The sequence below is a fragment of the Paramormyrops kingsleyae genome, chromosome 10 (assembly GCF_048594095.1).
Source record: "Paramormyrops kingsleyae isolate MSU_618 chromosome 10, PKINGS_0.4, whole genome shotgun sequence".
NCBI classification, from domain to species: domain Eukaryota; kingdom Metazoa; phylum Chordata; class Actinopteri; order Osteoglossiformes; family Mormyridae; genus Paramormyrops; species Paramormyrops kingsleyae.
The window spans coordinates 16,357,318-16,381,455 of NC_132806.1; the positions used below are offsets into that span (position 1 = coordinate 16,357,318).

The 24,138-nt window shown below is 40.0% G+C and overlaps 3 protein-coding genes across 4 annotated transcripts; 2 read left to right on the forward strand and 1 right to left on the reverse strand.

Moving 5' to 3' along the window:
* Positions 1–650: 650 nt before the first annotated feature.
* On the forward strand, positions 651–5,076 carry LOC111834923 (guanine nucleotide-binding protein G(I)/G(S)/G(O) subunit gamma-3-like). The gene is made up of 3 exons (XM_023794776.2): positions 651–881; positions 2,739–2,838; positions 3,826–5,076. Exons 2-3 carry the CDS (start codon positions 2,740–2,742, stop codon positions 3,952–3,954), a joined length of 228 nt encoding a protein of 75 aa, XP_023650544.1. The 5' UTR covers positions 651–881; position 2,739; the 3' UTR covers positions 3,955–5,076.
* A 1,487-nt stretch (positions 5,077–6,563) lies between these two features.
* Positions 6,564–22,341, forward strand: eif1ad (eukaryotic translation initiation factor 1A domain containing). The gene is made up of 18 exons (XM_023795095.2): positions 6,564–6,943; positions 7,582–7,701; positions 8,891–8,972; positions 9,964–10,025; positions 10,728–10,800; positions 11,224–11,337; positions 11,483–11,631; positions 12,862–12,958; positions 13,053–13,133; positions 13,239–13,358; positions 13,501–13,565; positions 13,688–13,778; positions 13,876–13,934; positions 15,112–15,177; positions 20,225–20,368; positions 20,653–20,761; positions 21,144–21,252; positions 21,755–22,341. Exons 1-18 carry the CDS (start codon positions 6,695–6,697, stop codon positions 22,014–22,016), a joined length of 2,052 nt encoding a protein of 683 aa, XP_023650863.2. The 5' UTR covers positions 6,564–6,694; the 3' UTR covers positions 22,017–22,341.
* LOC111835137 (BAF nuclear assembly factor 1) lies at positions 16,179–19,223 on the reverse strand. 2 transcript variants are annotated; one of them, XM_023795134.2, is made up of 3 exons: positions 19,093–19,223; positions 17,178–17,331; positions 16,179–17,050 (listed from the first exon to the last, which is right to left on the reverse strand). In XM_023795134.2, the coding sequence occupies exons 2-3, from the start codon at positions 17,301–17,303 to the stop codon at positions 16,904–16,906; spliced, it is 273 nt and encodes a 90-aa protein (XP_023650902.1). In that variant the 5' UTR covers positions 17,304–17,331; positions 19,093–19,223; the 3' UTR covers positions 16,179–16,903. The 2 variants fall into 2 exon arrangements, with proteins under 2 accessions (XP_023650902.1, XP_023650893.1); XM_023795125.2 differs by lacking the exon at positions 19,093–19,223 and adding an exon at positions 18,577–18,722.
* Positions 22,342–24,138: the final 1,797 nt, after the last annotated feature.

The following is a 24,138-nucleotide window of genomic DNA, read 5'->3' on the forward strand; positions in this document are numbered from 1 at the left end:
GCTTTGCTTTACTGACGAATTGGGAACTATATTATATGTTTGCATTAAAAATCTATTGGCAATTACCGTAGATTTATGTATAGCGATATATCTCTTAGACACTTGCCGTAATATATGTAATGTGAAACATATAATATATACATATACAATATATATGACTCCAAAGAGATGGAGGAAGAACCTGTTAAGAAAAGAGGTTGGGGGAGAAGCACTAGTAGTACTGTCAAAGACAAAGGGGGAGGAAGCCATGGCAGCTGTTCCCATGGTAACGGAACAGAAGGAACGGGGCATCTGATCAACCACTGAAATGCTAAAAGCATACATGTTTAATGCATTTAAGCACATTACCAAAAGCAAATTGCATCATGTTTGACAAATCAAGGATCATTGTGTTTCGTATATATTTATGATTGCTTTGTCTTTCTGAGATTAACTGTCTCATTTAGAAAATCTCTTTTCATTGTAACAGCTAAATAATTAATGACTTGAAATCAACATGAGATGCTACAAGGAGAAACTATTTTCAGTAAGGAGTAGTACTCAGTACCATCTACATCTTTCATTTCCCTACCATACAGACCACAGAGATGGTATATCCCAGCCCAGCCCAATCCAAACCAGAAATTGACTAGGGTGTACTTCCATATTCATCATTTGGCGCGTTCCATTAGCCAGAAAAGGGAGGTTGTGCAGCAATTGAGGCACTGCAATACAATGTAACAGAACTGCAGTGCGCTGGAGTGTATGTGAGTACTGTAACATCAGCTCTGTCTATGAGGGTGGGGTCTGGCTGAACTGGAACCTCAGACACCGTGAGAAAAACACCAAAGGAGCAGGAGAGCAAAGGAGAGAGGAAGCACCAGGAGAGGAAGACGACAAGGGTAAGTGAGGGGGGGGGGAAGGAGGGAGACGACAAAAGGATTGCCTTTCATTATCTGTCTCGAGCCATCCTTCCATTTCTCTTTCTGCTTCCCTTCTGTTGTACTTGATCATTTTACTAATGCACAATTTCCCATTAAACCACAGAGTGCTCTCTTAATTTCCATTTCCAACTGTATTAATTTGTGTATCTATCAGCTCGTGTGTGATTTCAGACATAGGGTGAGAGGTGATTTAGGATGCTTGCTTACTGGAGGTGGGCAGTGCAGATTATTGATTCAATGTGGATGTTACTCGGATAAAAAGCCTATGATTTTACACCATGCTGTGCGTTTTTGTTGTCTGTAGCATTGATCTCAGTAATAAATCGTATGCATCTGAATGTCTATATGGTGACAGGCAAATATACCAAACCAAAAAATATGGTGTACACACTGGAGTGAACACATTCTTTTACATTCAAAGTTAGATTTACACATTTTGCAATTCTGAAAAGCCTGGCTGATTTTCTATGTGATGTTCTTGCGAACCAGCTGTCTTTGTCTGAATGGCACCATAAAATCGATAGACAGTATTACACAAAATGTATTTAATGTTAGCAAACAAAATAAAATCATGAATATTATTGTGGTACACAGTGTAGATCTCAAAGTACAACCATTCACAACAGTCATGTATTCTTTGTGCATTACACCCAATTTCTATTTTAGTATTTCACTGGAAAAAATGGTTTTCTGGGACAGAGGGCTTTTAGTATGAAGGAAAATGACACCAAAAGAATTGTCCTTGGAGGGACAAATTGAGAAATAATGATTGAAGAACATGTTGAGCACATTTTTCAGTGGGTCAGACTTCAACCATTCAAGCCATTTGTTGCATTTGGTGAAACATTGTGAAATTGAACATTAAGCTAGTTTAGAAGTTCATTCAAATAATTTGTAGCGGACTGAAGACAGCTCAATTTAAATATGTATGAAGCAAAAGTGATCAGTGGTGAGGTAGAAATCATTAACTCCTAATGCTATAATATTAATAATATAATAATAAAGATTAATTAGAGCAGTGTTTCCCAACCCAGTCCTCAGGGCCCCACAGATGGGTCACATTTTTGCTCCCTCCCAGCTCCCTGCCAGACAGCCCACATTTTTGCTCCCTAGCTGGGAGGAAGCAAAAAGATGCACTCTCTGCAGGGCACTGAGGACCGGGTTGGGAAACGCTGAATTAGAGCATTGCTTCCCTTGGTTGTTCAACTTATGCCAAGAAACCTGTCTGACACGACAGAAAAGGAAGATTTTAGCAACGTGACCCAATAAGAGAAGTAGTACTATTCAATAATGAGCAACTTCACAGGAGATGAATATACATTAATACCGCCTAGCCATACATCAAGACAAACTGGCAGAGAGTATGTCAAAATGGAAACGTCATTTCATTTGAATAATTTCGCATATGTAATATTCCAGGTCGATTTGTAGAGCTGTTGCTTGTGCATTTTTAAATTACACTACAGGGAATGTTAGAAATGTATCATAATGCTTAAATTATTAGTAAAATAATACAATGCTAGGTGTGAATGTGTATGAATGGTTTTTTGTGCGCTTTGCGATGGGTTGGCACCCCATCCTGGGTTATTCCCTGCCTTGCACCTGTAGTTTCCAGCATAGGCTCTGAGATCCCCTCAACCCTATATAACAAGCCCGTATAGATAACAGATGGATGGATGGATGGATGATAGTGTCTAAGGAGATGTAACTTGTATTAGCAAGTTTGTTGAAAGGGAGCTGATTGACTACATCTGAACTTAAAAATACAGTCCATAGAGGAGCATCATGCCCTTCGTGTTTGTATGTGTGTGGCAGGATGAAAGGAGACACCCCTGTGAATAGCACCATGAGTGTTGGTCAGGCCAGGAAGCTTGTGGAGCAGCTGAAGATTGAAGCCAGCATGTGTCGAATTAAGGTGAGTGTGGGGTGTCTCTGCCCACCGGCGCCGTATCTTACTTAGTATGCTATCACTTATAAGTCGCTATTCCTTCATCCTTCATCTGGGTCACACACTTTCCTTTCAGCCTCATTCCCAGCAGGCATTAAATAAATTAAGTGAAACACATGCAGCTCAAGCATCCATCCATTGATCTACCAACTGTGTATCAGTACAGAATCACATAACGGCTCAAGCCGTAATCCCATAAAGGGGATTTAATAGGCTCAAAAAAGTTGTCTTCACCAAAACCCTTTAATTTATTTAACTGTTTATTATAAATTCACAAACAGGGTTTCCTGTTGACATGCCACTAAACCCAAAATCTATCTATTGTTCCATAAGCATTTGCCCCATTCAGGGTCATGGCAGGAGGCAGAAATCCTTCTGTAATAATTACAGGGCTAACATGTAACAGCCATAGCACAGCGTAGCACATGCACAATTACCTTATTCCTCTGGAGACCCGAGTTCAGTTCTCTACACCAGCATTTGGAGTTTGCATGTTCATGTTCTCCCCATGTAATTGTGGCGGTTTCTCCTCACACAATGATGTGTGGGGGCGGGGGGTAAAATTTTATAATTCAAAGGTCTATTTTTGCAGGTGAGGGACAAATGAAGCAAATTAAACATTGGGGACCACATGTCCCGCCTGGTTCCTATACCCCTGTACCCACAGTACAAAAACATGGATTATTCTTCTTGTCTGGGAGGGGCTCTGTGACCCTGTTCAGGACAAGCAGTATGGAAAATGAATATTAAGTCTTTTTTGGTAAAAAAAAAAAAGTTATACTTAATAGTTGTTTCAGATATCCACTGAAGCACTGTAAGTAGGAAATTTGGTTTATGAGCTGAAGGTTCAGGACTCAGTGCCTCTGGCAACAATTTTACAAATCAGGTATTTCTCTGAATCTCAAGTCCTGCTTTATGATGGTTCAATTTATGATTCTTTGTTCCCACCTGCAGGTGTCAAAGGCTGCTGCGGACCTGATGGCCTACTGTGATGCCCATGCCTGCGAAGACCCCCTCATCACCCCTGTGCCCACATCCGAGAACCCCTTCAGGGAGAAGAAGTTCTTCTGTGCTCTGCTCTGAGAGACACGGGCAGATGACAGCACATATCTACACCATGGAAGAGCAGCCAGATGGAAACAGGGGGTCTGCCGGGATGACAGTGAACATATGTGTAATTATCTACAGCAGTGTTTCCCAATCCGGTTCTCGGGGACCCGCAGACGGTCCACGTTTTTGCTCCCTTCCAGCTGCCTAGGAGCTGAGAGGGAGCAAAAACGTGGACCGTCTGCGGGTCCCTGAGGACCGGGTTGGGGAATACTGATCTACAGTTTTGATATTTATACACTCAAAGGTCAAAATACTTTTGCCAAGTCTGATTTTAAAAATGATTTTGCCATTGTTTTTTAATCCTTGATTTTCATATATGTATTTATTTAAAATTGGTCAGTATTAATGCACACGGTGGAGAGCAAAGAAAAGAAAAAACAACCACTATAAACTCAAAGTATAATTTGCCACTTTTACAAGTGAAACTGTATTTTTGCATTGATAATGTTTTTGGATTAGTTTGAGATCAGTAAGTTTACTAGGCCTGAGAGATCGAACTTTGTTATTTGAATAAAATTGGAATTTTAAAAATATTTACATAATCAACAGCTAAAATCTACCTCCTGTACCAGCACAACATGACATTTTCAGTGATTGGTACTGGGACTGCCAGATTTATCTCTATCATGACGACAATATTTAATTGTTACAAATTTGGTCATAGTGTCTGATCTAATGTGTATTACAACCCAAAACCATGCATTTACCCATTGATATTTATAGCTATCTTCCTGGAATACATTTTATACCAGTCTTTTAACTGTTAAATATACTATTCTTTAATTTACCACTTAAGCACAACACAGAATGAAAAATGGGGCAATACACATTTTATCATCTATCTTTAAGCTAATGTTGAAATTTTATCAATTTGCAATCTGTTTCCATGAAAAGCGGCAATTCACACTTTGAGACACAAATGTACACACGGTTAAACAGTGAGAAAGTGAATGAGGTGAATTGTCATAGCTGTGTGTGCTTGTGTATAAATTGTGGAAGAGATGGCCTGAAAAAGCGTGACAGTGTGTGTCTGTGTGCAAAATCTGAGGGGGTGGGTTGTATAAAAGATCTTAATAAAGGCCCCTGTCACCATTATCTTGTGGAGAACAATTGATGTTTGTGTCACTTTTGTAAATGTAGAAACAATAGATAACACACAAAATGTAGCTAAAGGATTGCCAAAAGCCTACATATTAAAGTATCAGTAAAAGCAAGAGATTACATTTATTTAGCATTTGAAACATGTAAAATGTAAAATTTGATAAATATATGTGAATCTATAGGTGTTTATACCACTTACCGTCAGCTACAAAAACAACCCAGCACATACCATCAACTTAAGACCAAAATTCTGGGTTAATTACCTAGCTTGGTTGTCTTCAATATATGTTTTGGAAACGGAGTTATTCCTTTCGAAGGCAAAGGCACTTGTAAATATGGTATCTCAGGTAACGTTTAATATCAGGCTTCCAAGCCTGTCTGAGCTGCCCGCAGCACTTACCTCACGTGCTTCTACACCATCAGCAATGGGGAGGTGTTTGCGTAGAGGAGTCACCAGTATTACCACGCTAGACCACTACTACACTTCAATTTGTAATTCCCCTCAATTTATTTTGAACGCCCAGACTCCCATCATCGTAAGACACGTTACTACCTGTAGTATTCAGCATAGAAAGAAATATGCAGAGCTTCCATTTGCTTGCCGAAACCCAGCTATTTGGTAGTTTACACAAACACTGACACATTATGACAATTATTCCCATGGTATTGTTGCCTGTTTCACAAACAGACATCCATAGACCATTACAATACTTATAATGGTAACCTGTTGTGCAACTCTTGAATTAACAAAGCAAGCATCAAGCAAGCAGAGTAATTACAAGTTACGCTGAATGGTGCGTACACTGGTCAAAAGCAAGTATCATACTTAGAAATTCAGAAAAAATACAAACCCTGGAAAACATAATTCTACATAAACAATCGTTACACCTACAACGTAACTCGTAGCACACAGAAAATTGATTCAAAACACTGAAACGTTGCTAAATATGAAAAGTTTACTCAAGTTTGCAGAACAGACAGACAGTTAAATGTACAATGTCAACATTCGCAGTGTCTAGGCCTGATAGGGTAAGTGATGCTAATCTGGACCTATATACAAAAAAGGTATATCATAAGATTCTATTTACTAAAGTAATCTTGTAATATATAAACACATACAGTTACAGCGTTCTGTAATACACTATAATAAAACTGTAACTTTAAAACTTCCTGTCTAGCGTATTTCTTTCGCAGTGAAATGGTTAATGGCAGGGATGAAATATTTTAACATATTCTACAATTATTTATATTTATTTTTTTCGTACCTGCGTACCAGACTTAAGCACCTAACCAGCAGAAGACATTGGACTCCGGTTTAAGGTGGGTAAAAATGACGCAAAATATAAATATATTGGTCTTAGCAATGGGGTTTTACTCAAAGTCCTCACAAACAACTTATGTTGCGGGAAGCGCCATCTTAATTCGCTTAAATCCCCGGGACAGATGGGAGGAAAACGTCATGCCCCCTCCCAACCCCAAAAGCGTGTCAAAACAAACGCGGCGCCGCAGCCGTCAGTCTGGGTAGGACGCAGTCCGAAGTGGCCAGATCGCTTAAATTAAAGATCAGAAACCCACCGCTGACTGATCTCTTGTTCCTTTTATTTCTGCCAAGATGGAATCGAAAAACCTGCGCGTATGCTACATCACATGCTTTATAATGCTAATTTTTAATGCTTTAGTTATGGCCCTTGATGGGTCTCCGGAGCACGGTGTTACCGGATCACCCGGTCAGCCGGTTCGTTTGCCGGATTCCGACCCCGGTTTGCAGAAGGCAGTAAGGTTTGCAGAGGGACGGTACAACATGGGATCCAACGGAATTTATCTGCGCAGAGTTATAAAGATCATCTCCGCCCGTAAACAGGTATTTTAGATTCAGATATTATAAGAAATAAACCAAGTAGGAATTTTGACAGTCACCCACATGTCTTCATAAATTAGTATTAAACTTACTAGACGTTATGCATTGTCGCTTATTTAACTGTGAAGAATTAAAAGGTAGTTAAATGTAAAGTGTTCGACAGGCAATGCATCGTACGTTGCGTATGCGCTGAACTGTGTGACGAGCATGTTAATTATCCCTGTTTGTCATCTTCAGAAGCACATAACGATACACCCTGCTCAATAAAAATAAAATACTTTTTAGTCGAGATGGTTCTTCATTAGATCAGATGTTGCAATTAAACGTTGCAGCTCTTCACATTTTGTGTAACATTGTGGATTTGATATTGAATCGTGAATGTTATAACAATATTTGCTAATAATATTTTAAATTCTATCGAAACATTTTATGTTTTATAAATAATACAAACTGCATAAGATTTCTAAAATCTGAATTGCACGTTGAATGTGGTTATTAAAAACTGATATTACCCCAACTGACAGCAGCAACGCAGCACGAGTTTAGTAACGATCGTACCTTGTCATTTGTAACGGAGCTTGAACGTAACGTCCGTGTAGGATTTGGATGGCTGGGAATGATGGTGTGTTTTTCTGCTACAGCTGGTGAAGGGGGTGAAATACAGCATTGTGGCCGAGCTGGGGAACACTCTGTGTAAGAAGTCGGAGGTTTTGGCTGACTCCGCCGTTTGTGACTTCCATGCTGAGCCCAACAAACTGAAGGTGAGACAAATGATCGGTCGTCATTGTGGAGACCCTTCTTACTTATGCCAGCACACATACAGTACCTACCCAGCTGCTGGTAAAGTCACTGGTGATATGCTGATTTGGTGTGGGTCTTTCTCAATATAGGATGCCTCAATATAAATATATTATGTATAATGACATCTATTTTTAAATACTTTTTTTTTTTTTTTAATTATGCCATTTGATGGGGTAGGCCTATAGAGGGTTTTCACATGCACCAGGTGCTGTTTGGTTATCTCATTGGTCAAATAACAAAAATTCTAAATAAACTATAAGTTTTTAAGTTCATATTTTGAGTGTGTCCTTTCAATTGCTATCCACCCTATCATATTGGGGTAACTGGCCCTTTAAGAAACTGACCTTTGACATCAATCACATCACAATTTTACATCCTCAATGGAGTGAGCACAACTCCTGCATCCCCAGTGCTCATTCCTATTTTTCCTGGCTTTCCTCATATTGTGTCTGTGGTTGGCTGTGGTTTAGCATAACACATCCATCCTGGCATTCCGCCATATCCTCATCCCCTCTACTGTGTTTCCTTTGCTGGGTGGACAAGCCTTTTATGGGGTCCCAAAGGCACCCTGTACTAATAATGCCCCATATATCATTTACAAGCAGAAGAGTGTAAGTGTCTCAGTCGGCCTGTCATCGGGTTTTTTTGTGTGTGTGTCTACCTCCAAGTCTGTACTTTTCCACTTGAGGAGATGGATGTTTGATGTCTTCAGAACTTGGGCAACGTACAGGAATGTTTCAAGAACATCTTAAGGCTGAGCTAGTTGTGTTTCTGCTTTTGTCTGGATGCTCATCAGATTAATCACAAGCTTTTCATCACATGGCTTAGACCATCTGACTCTCAGGCACATGATTTCAGGCCAACATGTAGAAACTCCTCATCCCAGACCGTATGCATCAGTGCCTGTTTCCATCAGTTCTGTTTTACAGTGCAGAAATCTACCTAAAGCCATAGGTTCCATGCATTAAAAAAAAGCCGGGTGATTTAAATCGGCTCTCTTCACTCACCTGGTGTATCTTCAGGATTCTGGTCCATATTCTTTTGGTGATATAAAATTTTCTGCCCTAAATTTAAATGCTTTTCCCCATCATTAAAATATTGAACGATGATAATTCTCTGTTCATGTCTTCATGGTGCTGCCCATCCCAGACGGAGGTGTGTGCGTTCGAGATTTGGGACCTACCGTGGTTCAGCACGACCACTCTGCTCAAACAGAAATGCCAGCCAGACGGTGAGTGTGAGCCTGTCAGTACTGCTGGGTGGGAGGAGTTCCTCACCGCTTAAAGGGGACCTGCTATACGCTTCCGGTTTTTCCCTTTCTGTTAGCGTGTCTATGTGCATGTAAACGGTCTGCAAAGTCTTAAGGCCCAAAGTCCCCCGCTCTTCATTAATCTGCTGGAAATGCCTAGTTAGAATTATAGACCTATCTTCTGTGACATGGTGAGGTCACCTCGTAACACAATCCTTATTGGCTCCCTTCCTGCAAGGCTCTGTCTGCAGACTACAAGACAGGGGCAGAACGTGTAGGGCAAGCTGACCGGTTGGGCAAGCTGACCAGTCAGAGCACACTAAGCTCATCGGGGGTGGGGCTTAAAGCTCTAACAGCACATTTCAGTCAGTTATAGGCAGAGTGAATACAAATGTCCAGCATGAGAAAAATAATATGCTTTTGGAACATTGAAACACATAAGGGGTGGTACGGTGCTGCAGTGGTTAGCATTGTCACCTCACATCTCTGGGACACGGGTTCAAGTCTCTGCCAGGGTTCCATGTGTGTGGAGTTGGCATGTTTTCCCTGTGTCATCATGGGATGTCCTCTGTGTACTCCCGTGTCCCCCCCACAGCCCAGAAACATGTTGAGGTTAATTGGAGTTGCCAGATTCCCTATTGGTGAGAATGGTGCGTGAATGTGCCCTGTGATGGGTTGGTGCCCTGTGATGGGTTGGTGCCCTGTGATGGGTTGGTGCCCTGTGATGGGTTGTTCCCTGCCTTGTGCCCATAGGCTCCAGACCCCCTGCAACCCTGAATAGGATAAGCAGTGTTGGAAAATGGGTGGGTGGATGAATCATGTAAATCTGTTCTAGTATACCCCCAAAATAAAATCATGAACAGTGGAAATGAGGATAAGAGGGCTGCTTTAATTGACCTCCGATGTTATTGTAGTGGTTTGAGGCTGGGTGATTAATCTGAACTGATATGAGTACCATTCATGTCTTCTTTAGCTCCCGACACCGAGAACAGTCAGATTGATGCTGGGGCTCTCTCTCCCAGCGCCCATGACAAGGTAATAGAAAACCAGTATATCTGCCTGCTATTGTCACTTGATATACAGACTCGCCCCAGGTTACGATGGTCGTGTTACAATATTTTGACTTTACGATGCGTAAATGTTTTTCACTTTCAGTACATTATTCAACATTTTCTTATAAAATAGGCTTTGTGTTAATGATTTCACCCAACTGTAGGCTAATTAATGTAAGTGTTCTAAGCATGTTTAAGGTAGGCTAGGCTGGGAAGTTTGTTAGGTTAGGTGTAGTCTATTGGAATGCACTTTTGCCTCACGATATTTTCACCTTACAATAGCTTTACCAGAACGTGACCCTGTTGTAACCTGGGGAGAGGCTGTATTTCAAGCTTGTTTGTTGTAGATCTTGTCCATGTTTATTCACCTGATAGTGCTAGTAGTTCAACACCAGGATTGTGTGCTTGCATTCCTGTGCGTTTGTATGGGTGTTTTCACATACATTCTCTATACTTCAGTTAATGACTCCATTTTGCAGTTTGCATTTGACTCCCGTTGACTGAGGTCCTGTGCAGGTTGCGCCTCACCTGCACATTCAGCTTAGGCTCCAAAATCACTGCAGTGTTCACATGATTAGCACCTGCTAAAGCTGAACTCACGGATGGATCTTCAGTGGATGGATCTTCAGTGGATGCTCAGCGACGTTGTGCTTTTGCTCTCCTTCATTTGCTTTTTTTGTCGCAGAAATCTGTGGAGCTGTTATCCGAGTTTAAAGAGTTTGTAGCCAAATACAACCGCAGTTACAGCAGCCAGGAAGGTGAGAGGTGGTGCTGACGTTCATTTCATTATTGGCCATCAAATGTTTACCATTATGGATGATTTTTTATTTTTCAAGCTGTTGAATACTTAAAATATTTGACAGGAATTGCTGTGGTTTATGTGTGTCCAATATGTAAGTATTGAGTCACAGTATACAGGTGAACAAGACATTGTGTGTGAAGCTCAACACCAGTGGCCAGTTTAATGATCATTTATGTTGTATTAGCCACATATACTCAGAGTTTGTGTAAAAGGTTAGATGTTCAGCTATGGTGTATAAAACTTTGGCCCTGTTATGTCACACGGTGGCACAGTGAATGAATTCTTCTGTGTATGAATCATGCGGATCAGAGCCGCATACTGAAGGCTGAGTCAGCGAAAGGCTACAAGTCCTGTAACACTGGTTTTCTCACCTTGACAGAGGCTGACAAGCGGCTGCGCATTTTCCAGAAGAATATGAAGACTGCGCAGACCCTGCAGTCGTTGGACCAAGGGTCAGCAGAGTATGGGGTCACCAAATTCAGTGACCTCACAGGTGTGTATTCATGCAAATATGTCTGTTTTCATTCAAAGCTACTATTTTTCATGCTTGTTTGCAAGCGTGTTACTGATTTCATTAATCATGGAGTTTTCCCCCGATGATTTAAATGTGTCCTGTGGGTCTCTATTTCTGTGCATAGAGGATGAGTTTCGGTCACTGTACCTAAATCCTCTCCTGAGCCAGTGGAGTCTCCAGCGGCCCATGAAACCAGCACCGGCAGCCATCAGTGCGGCCCCACCCAGCTGGGACTGGAGAGAGCATGGGGCCATTAGCCCAGTCAAGAACCAGGTGACAGGAAGCAAACGAACATATGAACACAGCCATTAATATCTGCTGCCCCAGTTTCCCAACCCGTAGACAGTCTACCGGGAGCTGGAAAGGAGCATAAATGTGGACTGTCTGGCAGGAAATTAGGAGGGAGCAAAAATGTGGACTGTTTGGGGGTCCGCAAGGACCGGGTTGGGAAGCACTGATCTAACCTGGCGATTTAGATGACTGATTACTCCATTATCATGCTAGATAATATATACGTTATACATTTAATTATATTACACCAGGAATACCCCGTTTTTCCAAAGTTCGCTCTACGCCACTTCACATTTATGAAAGACCGACATTAGTACCTGTTTTCGCAAACCGATCGATATCCAAAAAGGATTTTCACTTTTCCGAAAAAAGGCGAAAATCGCATTCACATAATGAAGTGGAAATTTTTTTTTTTATTTTTTTTTTACATAATGGGGTATTTGTAATTTGTTATTACGTAATGGGGTATTCTTACATAATGAATTGTTACAGACTCACTGTATGTTTTGTGTACTCTTGTTTGTACTTACTGCTTTAACTGGTGTGTTAAATTGATACATCCTACCATTATCACAGTGTTGTTAATACAGACGCTCCTCTACTTACGAACGAGTTACGTTCTGAACCGCCGTTCGTAACTAGAAATATTCGTAAGTCGTTATTCAACATCATTTTAAGGGTACACGCAAGTACAAAAATCTAGGATGCTGGGAGTACGCACGCTATGCTGTTGTGCAGCAGGATTAGCAGCCAGACATTGTACTAGGCAGAATTGGTGCACAGAAAAACAAATTGATGTTACGGACAGGAAACAGGAGCTCAACAAACACAATTTGGACTTGCAGTCCTCTTCGTTCATATGTCTGAAAATTTGTAAGTTGAAAGTTCGTAAGTAGAGGAGCGTCTGTATTGTATAATTTCATCCTCTTTCTTGCATAAGAAAACTCTGTGTCTGTGATTAGAAGGCACCAGTTCAAATCCCTGGGTCAGCAGAATGATTTTGCCGTTGAGCCCTTGACCAAGGCCCTTAATCCCCAGTTACTTTAGGGACTGTCTGACCCAGCTTTCTCAAAAATGTGTTGCTTTGGAGAGGAGCATCTGCTAAATAAATAAACTGTAAATGTGGTTTTGATCACCTGGTGTTGTGCATGACATTAATATTCTGTGTATGGTGTACCTTGGTCCAATGCTGTACTTATGGTTGTGTGACAGGGCTTATGTGGATCATGCTGGGCATTCTCAGTCACCGGGAACATCGAGGGTCAGTGGTTTCTAAAGAAAGGCAAATTGCTGTCTTTGTCTGAGCAAGGTGAGCATCTGAATGTCTTTTTCCTCTGTCATGCTGTCCTTTTGATAGTGGACCCCCGAAATAATACGTTTCACTTTGTGTGTCTCTCCGGCAGAGCTGGTAGACTGTGACCGCCTCGATCAAGCGTGTGGGGGTGGCCTCCCCTCGAATGCTTATGAGGCCATCGAGAAGCTGGGTAGGAGGAAGTGAGGTGGCGGAGGACTGGAGAAGCGCAGACACAAAAAATCTGAAAGGTTGTCCAGCTGTTTTCTCCAACCCCCGCGTGTGCTACTGATTTCAGGAGGCCTGGAGACTGAAATCGACTACAGCTACATCGGACACAAGCAGAGCTGCGGGTTTTCCTCGGGGAAAGTGGCGGCCTACATAAACGGCTCTGTTGAGCTGCCCAGGGATGAAAACGGTGAGAAGCTTGGGAAGATAAGGCCAAGTGTGGGGAAAATGGAGATGTGAGGGAGAAAGGAGAAGATCAGGCAGCCGGAATGAGCGTGCATTTAATTGTCACATTCTGGCGGAAGTTGAAGTTGCCTTGTTTGTGCATGCAGAAATTGCAGCATGGCTGGCAGAAAATGGCCCAGTTTCCATCGCTCTCAATGCTTTTGCAATGCAGGTATGTCCTCTGGATCCGCCCTTGTAGGGAGCACAGCCTACAGCTTTTCTCTTCATCCCTGACACCGCTCATACTTATGTTTCCCTCGTCTTCTCTTTCACTGCTTCCCTGTCATCCCTCAGTTCTACCGCAGAGGAGTGTCTCGACCCATGAAGATCTTCTGTAACCCCTGGATGATTGACCACGCGGTGCTGCTTGTGGGATACGGAGAACGTGAGCCTTACACACAAAGACACACGCGCACACTTTAGTGTACAAATATGCAATGACCTTCAACCTCCCTGACATTGCTTTCCCCTCCTGTATGCAGGTAAGGGAATTCCATTCTGGGCCATTAAAAACAGCTGGGGTGAAGACTATGGAGAGCAGGTGGGAAATGCTATTCTGTCAAATGTCCACACACACATGGTTATGCATGTATAGCCATCTGGTCTGAGGTTGAGGCTGATCGTGAGCAAGTACTGGATAAAGAGTTGGACGTTGGGTGGACAGATAACCGTAGTAATCCGTATTTCTGTGAGAATTCTGTCCAAATGATGTAGCTCCCTTGATTGCCACCTCATCGTCAGACTTTCAGCAAGGTTGTTTGCTAAAACTATTGGTTCCTAGAGTCATCTTGTCACATGCAGATGTGTCACGAGCTCATAACAAACCAGCTGAGTCTGTACTTAAGAAACTAAATGAGGAAATTCTGTTGCCCTGAATAATTTCCTGAAAAAGTTACCCAGATAGCAGTAGTGTACAGTCATAAGACTCTTGCTAGTCATAATAAAACATTTCAGATGGTAGTCTGCATCTGAAAACCGATGTAATGGCTATATTAGTAGAATCATTAAAACTATTCTGCATTAGCTCATTTTCAGACTCAACACATTTCATTATTATTTTTTATAGTAGTATATTTTTAGGGCTGCTCGATTATGGCAAAAATCATAATCATGATTATTTAACACAATTAGTCATTGTGGCGGCATGGGGGGTGCAGTGCGAATCGCCTCACATCTCTAGGACCTGGGTTCAAGTCTCCACCAGGGTTCCATGTGTCTGGAATTTGCATGTTCTCCCCATGTTGTTGTAGGGTTTCCCTACACAGTCCAAAAACACGCTGAGGCTGATTGGAGTTACCAGATTGCATAGTCAGGTGAATGAGTGAATTGGTTTGTGAGTGTGCCCAGTGATGGGTTGGTGCCTCAACCTGGGTTGTTCCCTGCCTGAATAGGATAACTAGTTTCAGAAAATGGATGGATGGATGACTCATTCACTTTGGAAAAATCTAGTATTTTTTATTGTCTTTTTAATAGTGGATTTCCTTGAACTCTAAATATAATTCAACTGAGAAACAAATAAAAAAAGGGGTGTGCTTGGTTTATGACAAGAGAAAACAGGGGCGTTACAAAATGATACGTGGCACAAGAATAATTCTGTCTGGATTAGTAATAATTGTTTGGAAGCCAAAATCTCTCAAATTCATTTAATTGTCCAGCCCTATGTAGTATTGTTGGCTTATTAATGTGTTCGACTGGTAACACTCGTCTGTGTTTTGCAGGGTTATTACTACCTCTACAGGGGCTCCAGGCTGTGTGGGATAAACAGAATGTGTTCCTCGGCTGTGGTGAACTGAATGTTCATCCTTGACAGTGCAGCGTCTACTGAGTAGCATTGGAAAGAATATTCCCACCCCACACCGTAACACACAAAATGGGGACAGAATAGCTGTTAAATGAAATGCACCAAAATTAAAGTGGTCAGAGGAAACATTAAAAAATAAAATGGCGAAAATATTATTTCATTTTGCTATAAAATTCCTTGACTGTTTTGTAGTTTGTTTTAAATAGACTTTTATCAGGATATTATAGCACAGTTGAAAGGTCACATTACATAGCATATTTTGATTTTAGTGTTTACTGTAACAAATTAGATTTAACCTTTGTCACATTTAATCTTAAGGTGTGGAGGTTTTTACAGATGGGTGCAATGTAACATCAGCAGCCATATGCTAGAATTACTTTCCGAGATAATCACATGCTTTTCCATTAATGTATTGATTCTCATTGATTCCTCTCTGTAATGGCTGGACCAGTGATATAGCGTAGCTCATTCTGGATTTCAGTAAAAATGCCATTTGATGGAACTGTTTAATTATTTTGGATATTCGTGTGATATGCATTAAGGGTGTATCAGTCATTTTGGTGGGAAAAACATGGAATAAAAAAAAAACCCTGCATTTTCCTCCATTACTGTGTTGCTATTGGGTTGTCTTTAGTTAAATGGCCTGACAACTATAAATCAAAAACTAAACTACATAATTTGTGTAGTAGCCAGAGGTGGAGAGTTCAGGTCCAGCAAGTACAAATCCAGACCAAGGTTTTGTTTTAACCAATCAGTTGAGCATAGTCACAGACTTCTCAAACTAGTTGGTTGCAACAAAACCATGGTCTGGATTTGTACTTTCTGAACCTGAACGCTCCACCTCTGTTAGTTGCTCTCCTAAAAATATTCAGTATCTGAGAGAGTGATACCCTGGGGTCACTTAACTGACTTCAGATTCCAAGTTGAATTATAGGACTGGCCCTTAAATACAAATCAGCCAACAGATAATGCATGCAAGAAAAGTTCATATTACAGTTCTGTTTATTTAAAAACAACTGAAACATAAAAAAAACCATTGGGTTGGGTTTTAAATAAAACTTGAGTATTTGTAAAGGATTTTTAACCCCATTTTCACAGTCACAAAAGAAAGCTTACCCAGTGTCAGTTACTATCTTCTAGCTGTTTTAATCATAACACGATAGCAGCAAACTCCCCCTAAAATCATCATACAAGTCAAAGGTTATATTTCACTTTATTTAGTAGGTTCTGTGGGCCTGGGCTTTTTCCAATACCTCTAAGAGCTCAGCATGACTTTGGAGTTCTCATATCACAAAACAGGACTGCCTTGCAATTCTTTATTTAAAATACAACACTTACATCAGGGTGAGAAAATCCAAGAAATGACCAATTAAAGAGTTACCAAATATTTCATAAAACTGTACCCCAAAGTGAACATGTTTTAGGATATTAAATGTTAAATTCAAAATAAAAAGAACGATTTTTCATGTTGTAGTTAAAATATTCCATCTTCGGGTTCAATAGTACTAATTCCATCATATCCATCTGTATCAGTCATTCCTCCGAAAACCAAAACCCAACATACACATTGTAAGAGGTACTGTGTGCGAGGAACAGTCTATACACAGTGTAGGAGAACGTGGATGATATACAGATTTGTGGTGGCAACTCGAGCACTGGAGACGACGTGGATGAGACTGTGAGAAAAGGCACAGTGCCAGAGGGTGGGATTACAGGAAGGAGTCACACCATTCACGTAGACAGCTGTAGCAGTCGCCCTGCTGCTTGGCGTTAGCGCCACAGGTGTCCTTCAGCCAGTCACGAAACAGTTCCTCATCTTTTTTTAGCACCAAGAACTGGCCCAGGACAACATATGCCTATGGGAAGAAATATCAGTAGGGGAGGCTATGGAGGAGACCCAACATTCAATAAGACACATCAGTACTATGCGAAACAGAAGAAAGCATGCTGGCATACATGAAGTAGTGCATGCCGTAAACACACCTTATCGAAGCCTTTCTCCTCCAGTCGTTTCCCCAAAACCTCCCCGATTCCTGCCAGCGCCATCACAGACTTCTCGCCCATGGGCTCGGCTACGAATTCCTTGTGTTTTTGGGATGTCGATGACATTCTGGCTGTCTGCTGTGCCCTGTGTCAGCTACACAAAGCGGGTGGACACAGAATCAGTTGTTCTTATTTAGGACACAAGGTGAAAGCCAGTGTAATGTATATTAGAAAGCACTATGCAGTCTTAAAACCCTTTTTAGAGAAGCAAAATGAACCACAAAAAATAAACAATATTACATGACTGTTCCCTCTGTGAAATTAGTACACAAATACAATCTTGTATTATCATCAACCATTGAAATAATGTGCTCTGCACACCCGACTTCATGGAAAATAGGTTGGATATAGGGGGAACTAAATGGAATTAATCTTCTACTCATATAACCTCCCCTTGTAATCAATAAAGTATTATCTAAAAACACAAAACACACTTAATTTGGTCAATAAGTTCATATGCTCTGACGGTTTGTATTTTTTACGGTCATATTACTTAATGTGAATTTTGCAAATATCATTAATGAATTCTTAATCTGCCCCATCTAAGAACGAACTTGAGCTCAAAACAAACAGGACGGTCCCACATACCGCACCCATTTTCATCTCTGCTTTCAGTTCCGAGTCAAAATACCGCGTTAATTATAGTTCATTACAGTAAACAGCCCGCCACCATGTCCATTGGCGATAGCTATGTGGGACATCAAGAAATAAACAACGGACGTTTCCCAGTCGATTATTTAAAAAAATCATGAGCCACAACCCCTATTCGGTAATGTGCCCACAAATGCTTGGCAATTAGATCAGCTATTAATATGTTACATAAACAGAGCGGATTATATCGTAGGCGTTATATCAAAGGCAATACGCCACCTTTAGAGGAAGAGATTGCAGCTACATTATATTGGCGAGCAGGCAGCAGGAAATCTCACAACTTTGCTGATCAGCTGTTTCATCGCATGAATTAAATAATGATATCGGATGTGTCCTCAAATGACATCAGTTTTATTGTGGTAGCAACTGAAAACTACATCTTTTTAGCTAGCATATACATACAACCTAATACCTTCTCACGAAGCAAAAACGAAAGCAATACCTAACTAGCCAATTTAACTAATTTCGCCAAAATAAAGTTATAATAACTAGAGATTATATATTTGTCATTGTGAGACCATTTTCTAACACCAAATATTCTACCATCCACTTAGTTAATTCAAATTTAATGTACCATGAACAGTTAACACGATAGTGACCCAACATCAGTAACGTACAATTTATTAGTAAGAAAATCAATGAAAACATAAAACAATGTTAAATAATATGAAATAAATTGAAGAGCTACCTGTCTTTCTTTCTTTTTTTTTCTTTCAATTAATCGTGGACAGGCGTCCGTATATCGTCTGCAATTGCGCTCAGGAAAATTCTAATACTGTTTCCGGATCCCGCCGCCAATTTTTAAGCGCTTCCGTCATAGAAATTGTACAGGAACTGGAAGGGAAACGCTAGCCCTTGTTTTTGATCTTATTGTAAATGAACCTGCGGCCTGTACTACGAAGCCGGGTTACTGGCTTATCGGGGTAACTTGTCGGATTTAAGGTACCACAATTTAAATGGCCTTCACATTCGTTCACTTACATTTTGCACAACGTTAATCAATTCAATCGAACCCTAGATCGCGGCTGGAGAGGGTTTGCGACAAGGGGGCGTGGTTTACTGTAACTGCGTTGGAAATTGCGTACATACTTATCTACTAAAGCATAAGTAGCACCATGCAAGTATTGTGTATTCCTCACTTAATTTACCAAATTTATCCTGAAGTATTTTCCCATGTTGTTTTCGGCAATAAATATTTTCTTACCTGAAATGATCAATTCGGTTTTTTGTTAGGTTCAGATAAATGTATTGGCGTAACTACAACACGGTGCTTGCTTTTCTAGTTCCATTATGGTTTTCTCGGGCTTCCCTCCATTTAAAGGGTCTTTCCGTTAGCGCCCTACTTGCGAATTTAAATGTAGTTCCAGTGAAACAAGAATGTTAGCACATTGTCGAAAAACAAACATACACGACTGCATATAATATCTAACATTGAAATGCCACTATATATTTGTATATTTCTTGTACTTTTATTACATCTAATTTAAAATGGTTAGTGCACTCAAGATTTAGGAAATTATAACACTAAAGTTTAAATTTTTTATATAAATTAGGTATTTGTATATTGCACTTGAGTCCTAATGAATTTGCTTAATTCTAACAGGAACGTTTACAATATATGTGGGAAAAACTAAAACTAATACAGAATAAAATGCTATTGATATACATAATTTTAACATATGGGACATATATAAACGACGTACCGGAAGTCATTGCACATATTGGCACGTGTGCTTTTTTGTACCGAGAAGGTATCCGTTTTTCTTGAATAACATTTATGAACATCTTCTCGGAGTACACCTTAGTTGCGAATTTCACTGGAAATACAGCTTTTATTAACCTTAGTTCTACTTTCAAGGTAACCTAAAATATTTCTGTCTAATATATTCAAAGTTGGATTACGAGTCACCGTGCACTACCTTTACTGATCATTGTTGACGTTGGATAGCTAGGTAGTATTTGTTGGCTGTTCTATCGTCGTTTATATCTCAGCGGATCGCTGCAATGCTCCTAATAAACCTTTAACTGAATCTAACACTTCACAGAATTTTGAGGTGATGTCAGTGCTAAATTACAATAGCTAGCTTGTTATTTTGTGGCTGAACAGTACTCAATCAACTGTGTGAATATTATCTCCTATTCACTTGAGATAGTTGTTAACTATCCATTCTTTGTGTAAATGTAACTAAATATGTTTGGATGCGTATGTACATTGAAAATAGCATCTTACATTAACTGACCGTTTTGATCAGCATTTATTTTTACATGTACTTTTCTTTACGTGTGCAGTTATTGTTTAATCGTGTTTTCTCCACAGCTGGGGCAAATATACATAGAAGAATCTCTACGCATTTTGCAGCCGCCTACGTGAAGTTCCATTGAATGCTGTTGTGATGTCACAAGCCACCAAACGCAAGCACGTGGTGAAAGAAGTGCTAGGCGACTTTATTACGCCTACAGAGAACCAACAGATTGTTCGAGTGCGTTTTCATCGTCATTTTTATGAATCTAATAAACATATTTGAATATTGGAGTGGGGTGGGAGCTGTAATTTTGTGTGTGTTTAAAACCATACGCTGCCTATTGGTTATGAAGATGTTTGTCTTTATCGTGTATAGTAAAATTTCATTTTTTTGTCTGATGTATCGTGTGCATGTTTTTTTTTAATTCGTAGTTTTCTGGTGATCAGTTATAAATTTGGATGGGGTGGTGCATTTCACATTATTCATTTGTGTATAATTCTTTTACCTGTCTCATGTCACAGGTTGTTGGTAGCCCAGGAAATAACCTCCATGAGGCAATTACAGCTCATGGTGAGCGCTATCTGGTCAGCATGCCCACCAAGTTCCGCAAGAACATCTGGATAAAGAGAGGTTTGTGACAGAGCAGATGCAAGGTCCAACATTTTGAATAGTGCAATTCATTTTAATTAAAAAAGGGTTAACTGCAAGGCTTCATTATAAACCGGAGAAGTTCTTGCCATTTAAACGTTTTATGCTTTATGCATTTAGTTTGGCTCAAATTTTTTATTCAGTATTCATTTAATATCATGTGGCATTCAGTAAATCACTTCTGTATTGTTCTGATATATACTCAGGTATTTACGAGGGCGTTCAATAATTTATCTACTTGAGCATGAAAGAAAGTAGCAAGCAGCAATCATTAGCCAATTTGACATTCAGTAAGGATTTCTGTCAATTCTAATTTCTGACAGTTGTTCAGGAAACATTGGTGATATATTATTCTTTCATCCAGGAGATTTTGTGATTGTGGATCCTATTGAGGAAGGGGAAAAGGTGAAGGGGGAGATCAGTGCTATACTCTATAAGGATCACGTTCGGCACCTACAGGCAGTGGGCGTTTGGTGAGAAGAGTTCTTTGGATTTATTTTTTCATGCTTCTGTGTGCTTGCTGGCTACCTCACAACTTCTCCTGATTGTTTCATGTTGTTTTATAATTACTTTCATTCAGTTGATTTTACCATTTTATTTGGGATAATAGAATAGAATCATTTAGATAGTAGTATCTTTTAATTACTAATATGATAACCAGCATTTCTTACTTTGTTATATAATGTAAAAGCCTTAATAGGAAGTAAAATACTCCTTGTGAAATTCCATGGGTATATTACACATGTTCTATTTTATTGGAATTAGGATTAGCTGCCTTTATGACTGAACAACTGTAATGTAATAGTTGAATTATAATAAGAATTATATGCAATGCATATATTTTCTAAAAATCAATTGAACTATGGCAAGTCAAGATAACATTAAAGATTTGCTTAAATTAAATAGGTCATCCAGTTTAACTTAATGGAAATTGTTCAAATTCCCTGCACTTATGGTTTTTTTGTATTTTCTCAGGCCAAAGGGCTTCTCACAGGATTCTGCTGTGGAAGAGAGGAGGGAGGAGCAACAGCAGAGAGATGGCAAAGCTGACCAAGAGGAAGAAGAAGGTGGAGAGACTAGCAGCTCTGAAGATGACACTGATCTTTTTGTTAACACAAATCGCGTGAACTACCAATATAGCGAGAGTGAGGAAGAAACTGATGAGGAAGAAGAGGAGGAAGAAAATGAGACTGATGAAAAAGAGGATGAAGAAAGTAGCTTGGACAAAACAATCTGAGATTTCTCCTTATTTAATGAATTGATAGAATGTAACATCTGCAAAGATAAGGATCCAAAGTGGCATTCTAAATATATACACCATTATCTAATGTCTGTGACATGCAAGAAATACAGTGAACAGAAAGAATATCACTCCAATCACAATTCACTTGGACCACGATGGCTATTGAGTGTGTTCATGTAAAAGTGCTGGGGTTTAATTTGTTAAATGTCTGCCATTTCAAAAATAATTGATGTACAATAATTGGTGTGAGACATTTGCTCTATTATTCTTTATGACAGTATATTTTCTGAATAATAAAGTATAATTTGTTAAAAATGTATCCCTTTGTGTACAGTAATAAGTGTACTAAATATTTAAGTAAACGCTCGTGTTTGTGACTAGGAGCATAACAGGAGTCAAGCATTCACAGTAATGCTAATTATTGTTAGCCAAAAATGGGTCTATGATAACCTTGTAGTTTAGCTGTTACAATACAATTTGCTTTTGAGATCTGTACCAAACCTTTTTAATTCATAAGAAGCCTTAAAATTATATTGACAAAGTACACATTACCATGCAAAGTCAAATGCAGACATTTGGAACATTACCATCCACAGCATATAATCTGTATCCAAACAATGCTCATACACATTTTAAAATGCAGTGATTTGCAGTCTTTGGTTTCACATTGGGTGACTTGCATCTTAGAAGTGATGGACAAAATGAAGTCAACCATTTGCTGTATTTTTTGACCCCACTAGATGGCGCTCTTGGTTTGCTATTGGACATGCTTTGTGCCCTTTTTTGAACAGAGCACCATCTAGTGGAGTCAAAAAATACCGCAAATAGTTCATGAAGCTTCATTTTGTCCATCACTGCGTCTTAGGTATCATCATGACCTTCACACCTGCTGGTGAGGCTCACAGTAGCAGTGTGTTAAGCAGGTCAGTAAGGACCTTTTTCCAAGTCCACAAACTACCTTGTTCTGTTTGTCTTACAATGTCCCTCTGTACCCTTTCATAGAGGGTAAGCCCAGGAACTGTTCAGAGAAATCATAGTTTGGCTGCTTATACTGTTGATCTTAACATAGGAACATGGGTTGACAAGTAAAACACAAGCTTTAATTTAGCCCCTGCTTCACCACCATGGGCCTGCTCAGTGCCCACAAAACTGGATCGATCAATGGATCAATCTCACATTCCATCATACCACCACTCATGAACAAGATCCTGAATTTTTGTAATTCCTTCACTAAGGGCAAGCTCTCCCACACACCTGTAAAGATGCGCTCCTTTCTGAGGAAGCACCGTGGCCTCAGATTTGGAGGCTCTGATTTTATCCCCATGGCTTCACACTTAGCATCAAATCACTCAAGTGCTTCCTGTAGGTCCTGGTGCTGTAGAGCACATAACCTGCAGATAACAGATATGTAACTTCCCCCCATGCCATGCGCCCTTTCAGCCACAGCTGAACCTTGAAAATCACAAACAGGGGTGAAGACAAGATTTACCCCTGCCAGAGCTGAATACTCACTCCAAACAACTTTGATTTTGTGACAAGTATACAGACACAATTATAGCTAGACTTATGAAGGACCCAAATAGCATGCAATAAAATTTAACGATTCCAGAGGGAAATTCTTGTGCATACAGCAGCAAGGTACATACATACTGTATGTATGGATATGCAAAACCGAAAAAGTGCAAACAAATGTTAAAAGGACACAGTAGGCAAATAGAATATCCTGAAAAAAAACGACATTAATATAAATATAATAATTATGGAAGCCCTGTAGAAATGGGCTTCCATAAATAATAATAATAAATTAGTGCATTTTATGTTAAAAAAATGCAGCTGACTTTTACTGTGGCAGAGAAGGACTGTAATAGTGGTCAGACTTTTATTATGGCAAAGAGGGGCTGTAATAGTGGTCAGACTTTTATTATGGCAAAGAGGGGCTGTTATACTGGTCTCTTAGAACCCTGCAGCTCCTGTAGCTCTTCCCAGTAGATGTGGTGGGGCATGAGGTCATATGCCTTCTCCAAGTCCAGCCACGGGGTGGCGTCTCCTCTCCAGTACCCCAGTACTGTACAGCCTTTGTCATGAAGAATGAGGAGTATGATTACCCATAAGGAAA

What these genes read in the sequence shown, in the direction of transcription:
- LOC111834923 (XM_023794776.2), top strand. Translation starts at nt 2,740, where the DNA reads ATGAAAGGAGACACCCCTGTGAATAGCACCATGAGTGTTGGTCAGGCC. An exon ending in CCAGCATGTGTCGAATTAAG is followed by an intron (nt 2,839 to 3,825) that starts GTGAGTGTGGGG and finishes TCCCACCTGCAG; the next exon opens with GTGTCAAAGGCTGCTGCGGA.
- eif1ad (XM_023795095.2), top strand. Translation starts at nt 6,695, where the DNA reads ATGGAATCGAAAAACCTGCGCGTATGCTACATCACATGCTTTATAATG. An exon ending in GCTGTCTTTGTCTGAGCAAG is followed by an intron (nt 12,959 to 13,052) that starts GTGAGCATCTGA and finishes TCTCTCCGGCAG; the next exon opens with AGCTGGTAGACTGTGACCGC. An exon ending in TGAGGCCATCGAGAAGCTGG is followed by an intron (nt 13,134 to 13,238) that starts GTAGGAGGAAGT and finishes TACTGATTTCAG; the next exon opens with GAGGCCTGGAGACTGAAATC.
- LOC111835137 (XM_023795134.2), bottom strand. Translation starts at nt 17,303, where the DNA reads ATGTCATCGACATCCCAAAAACACAAGGAATTCGTAGCCGAGCCCATG. An exon ending in AGGAGAAAGGCTTCGATAAG is followed by an intron (nt 17,051 to 17,177) that starts GTGTGTTTACGG and finishes TTCTTCCCATAG; the next exon opens with GCATATGTTGTCCTGGGCCA.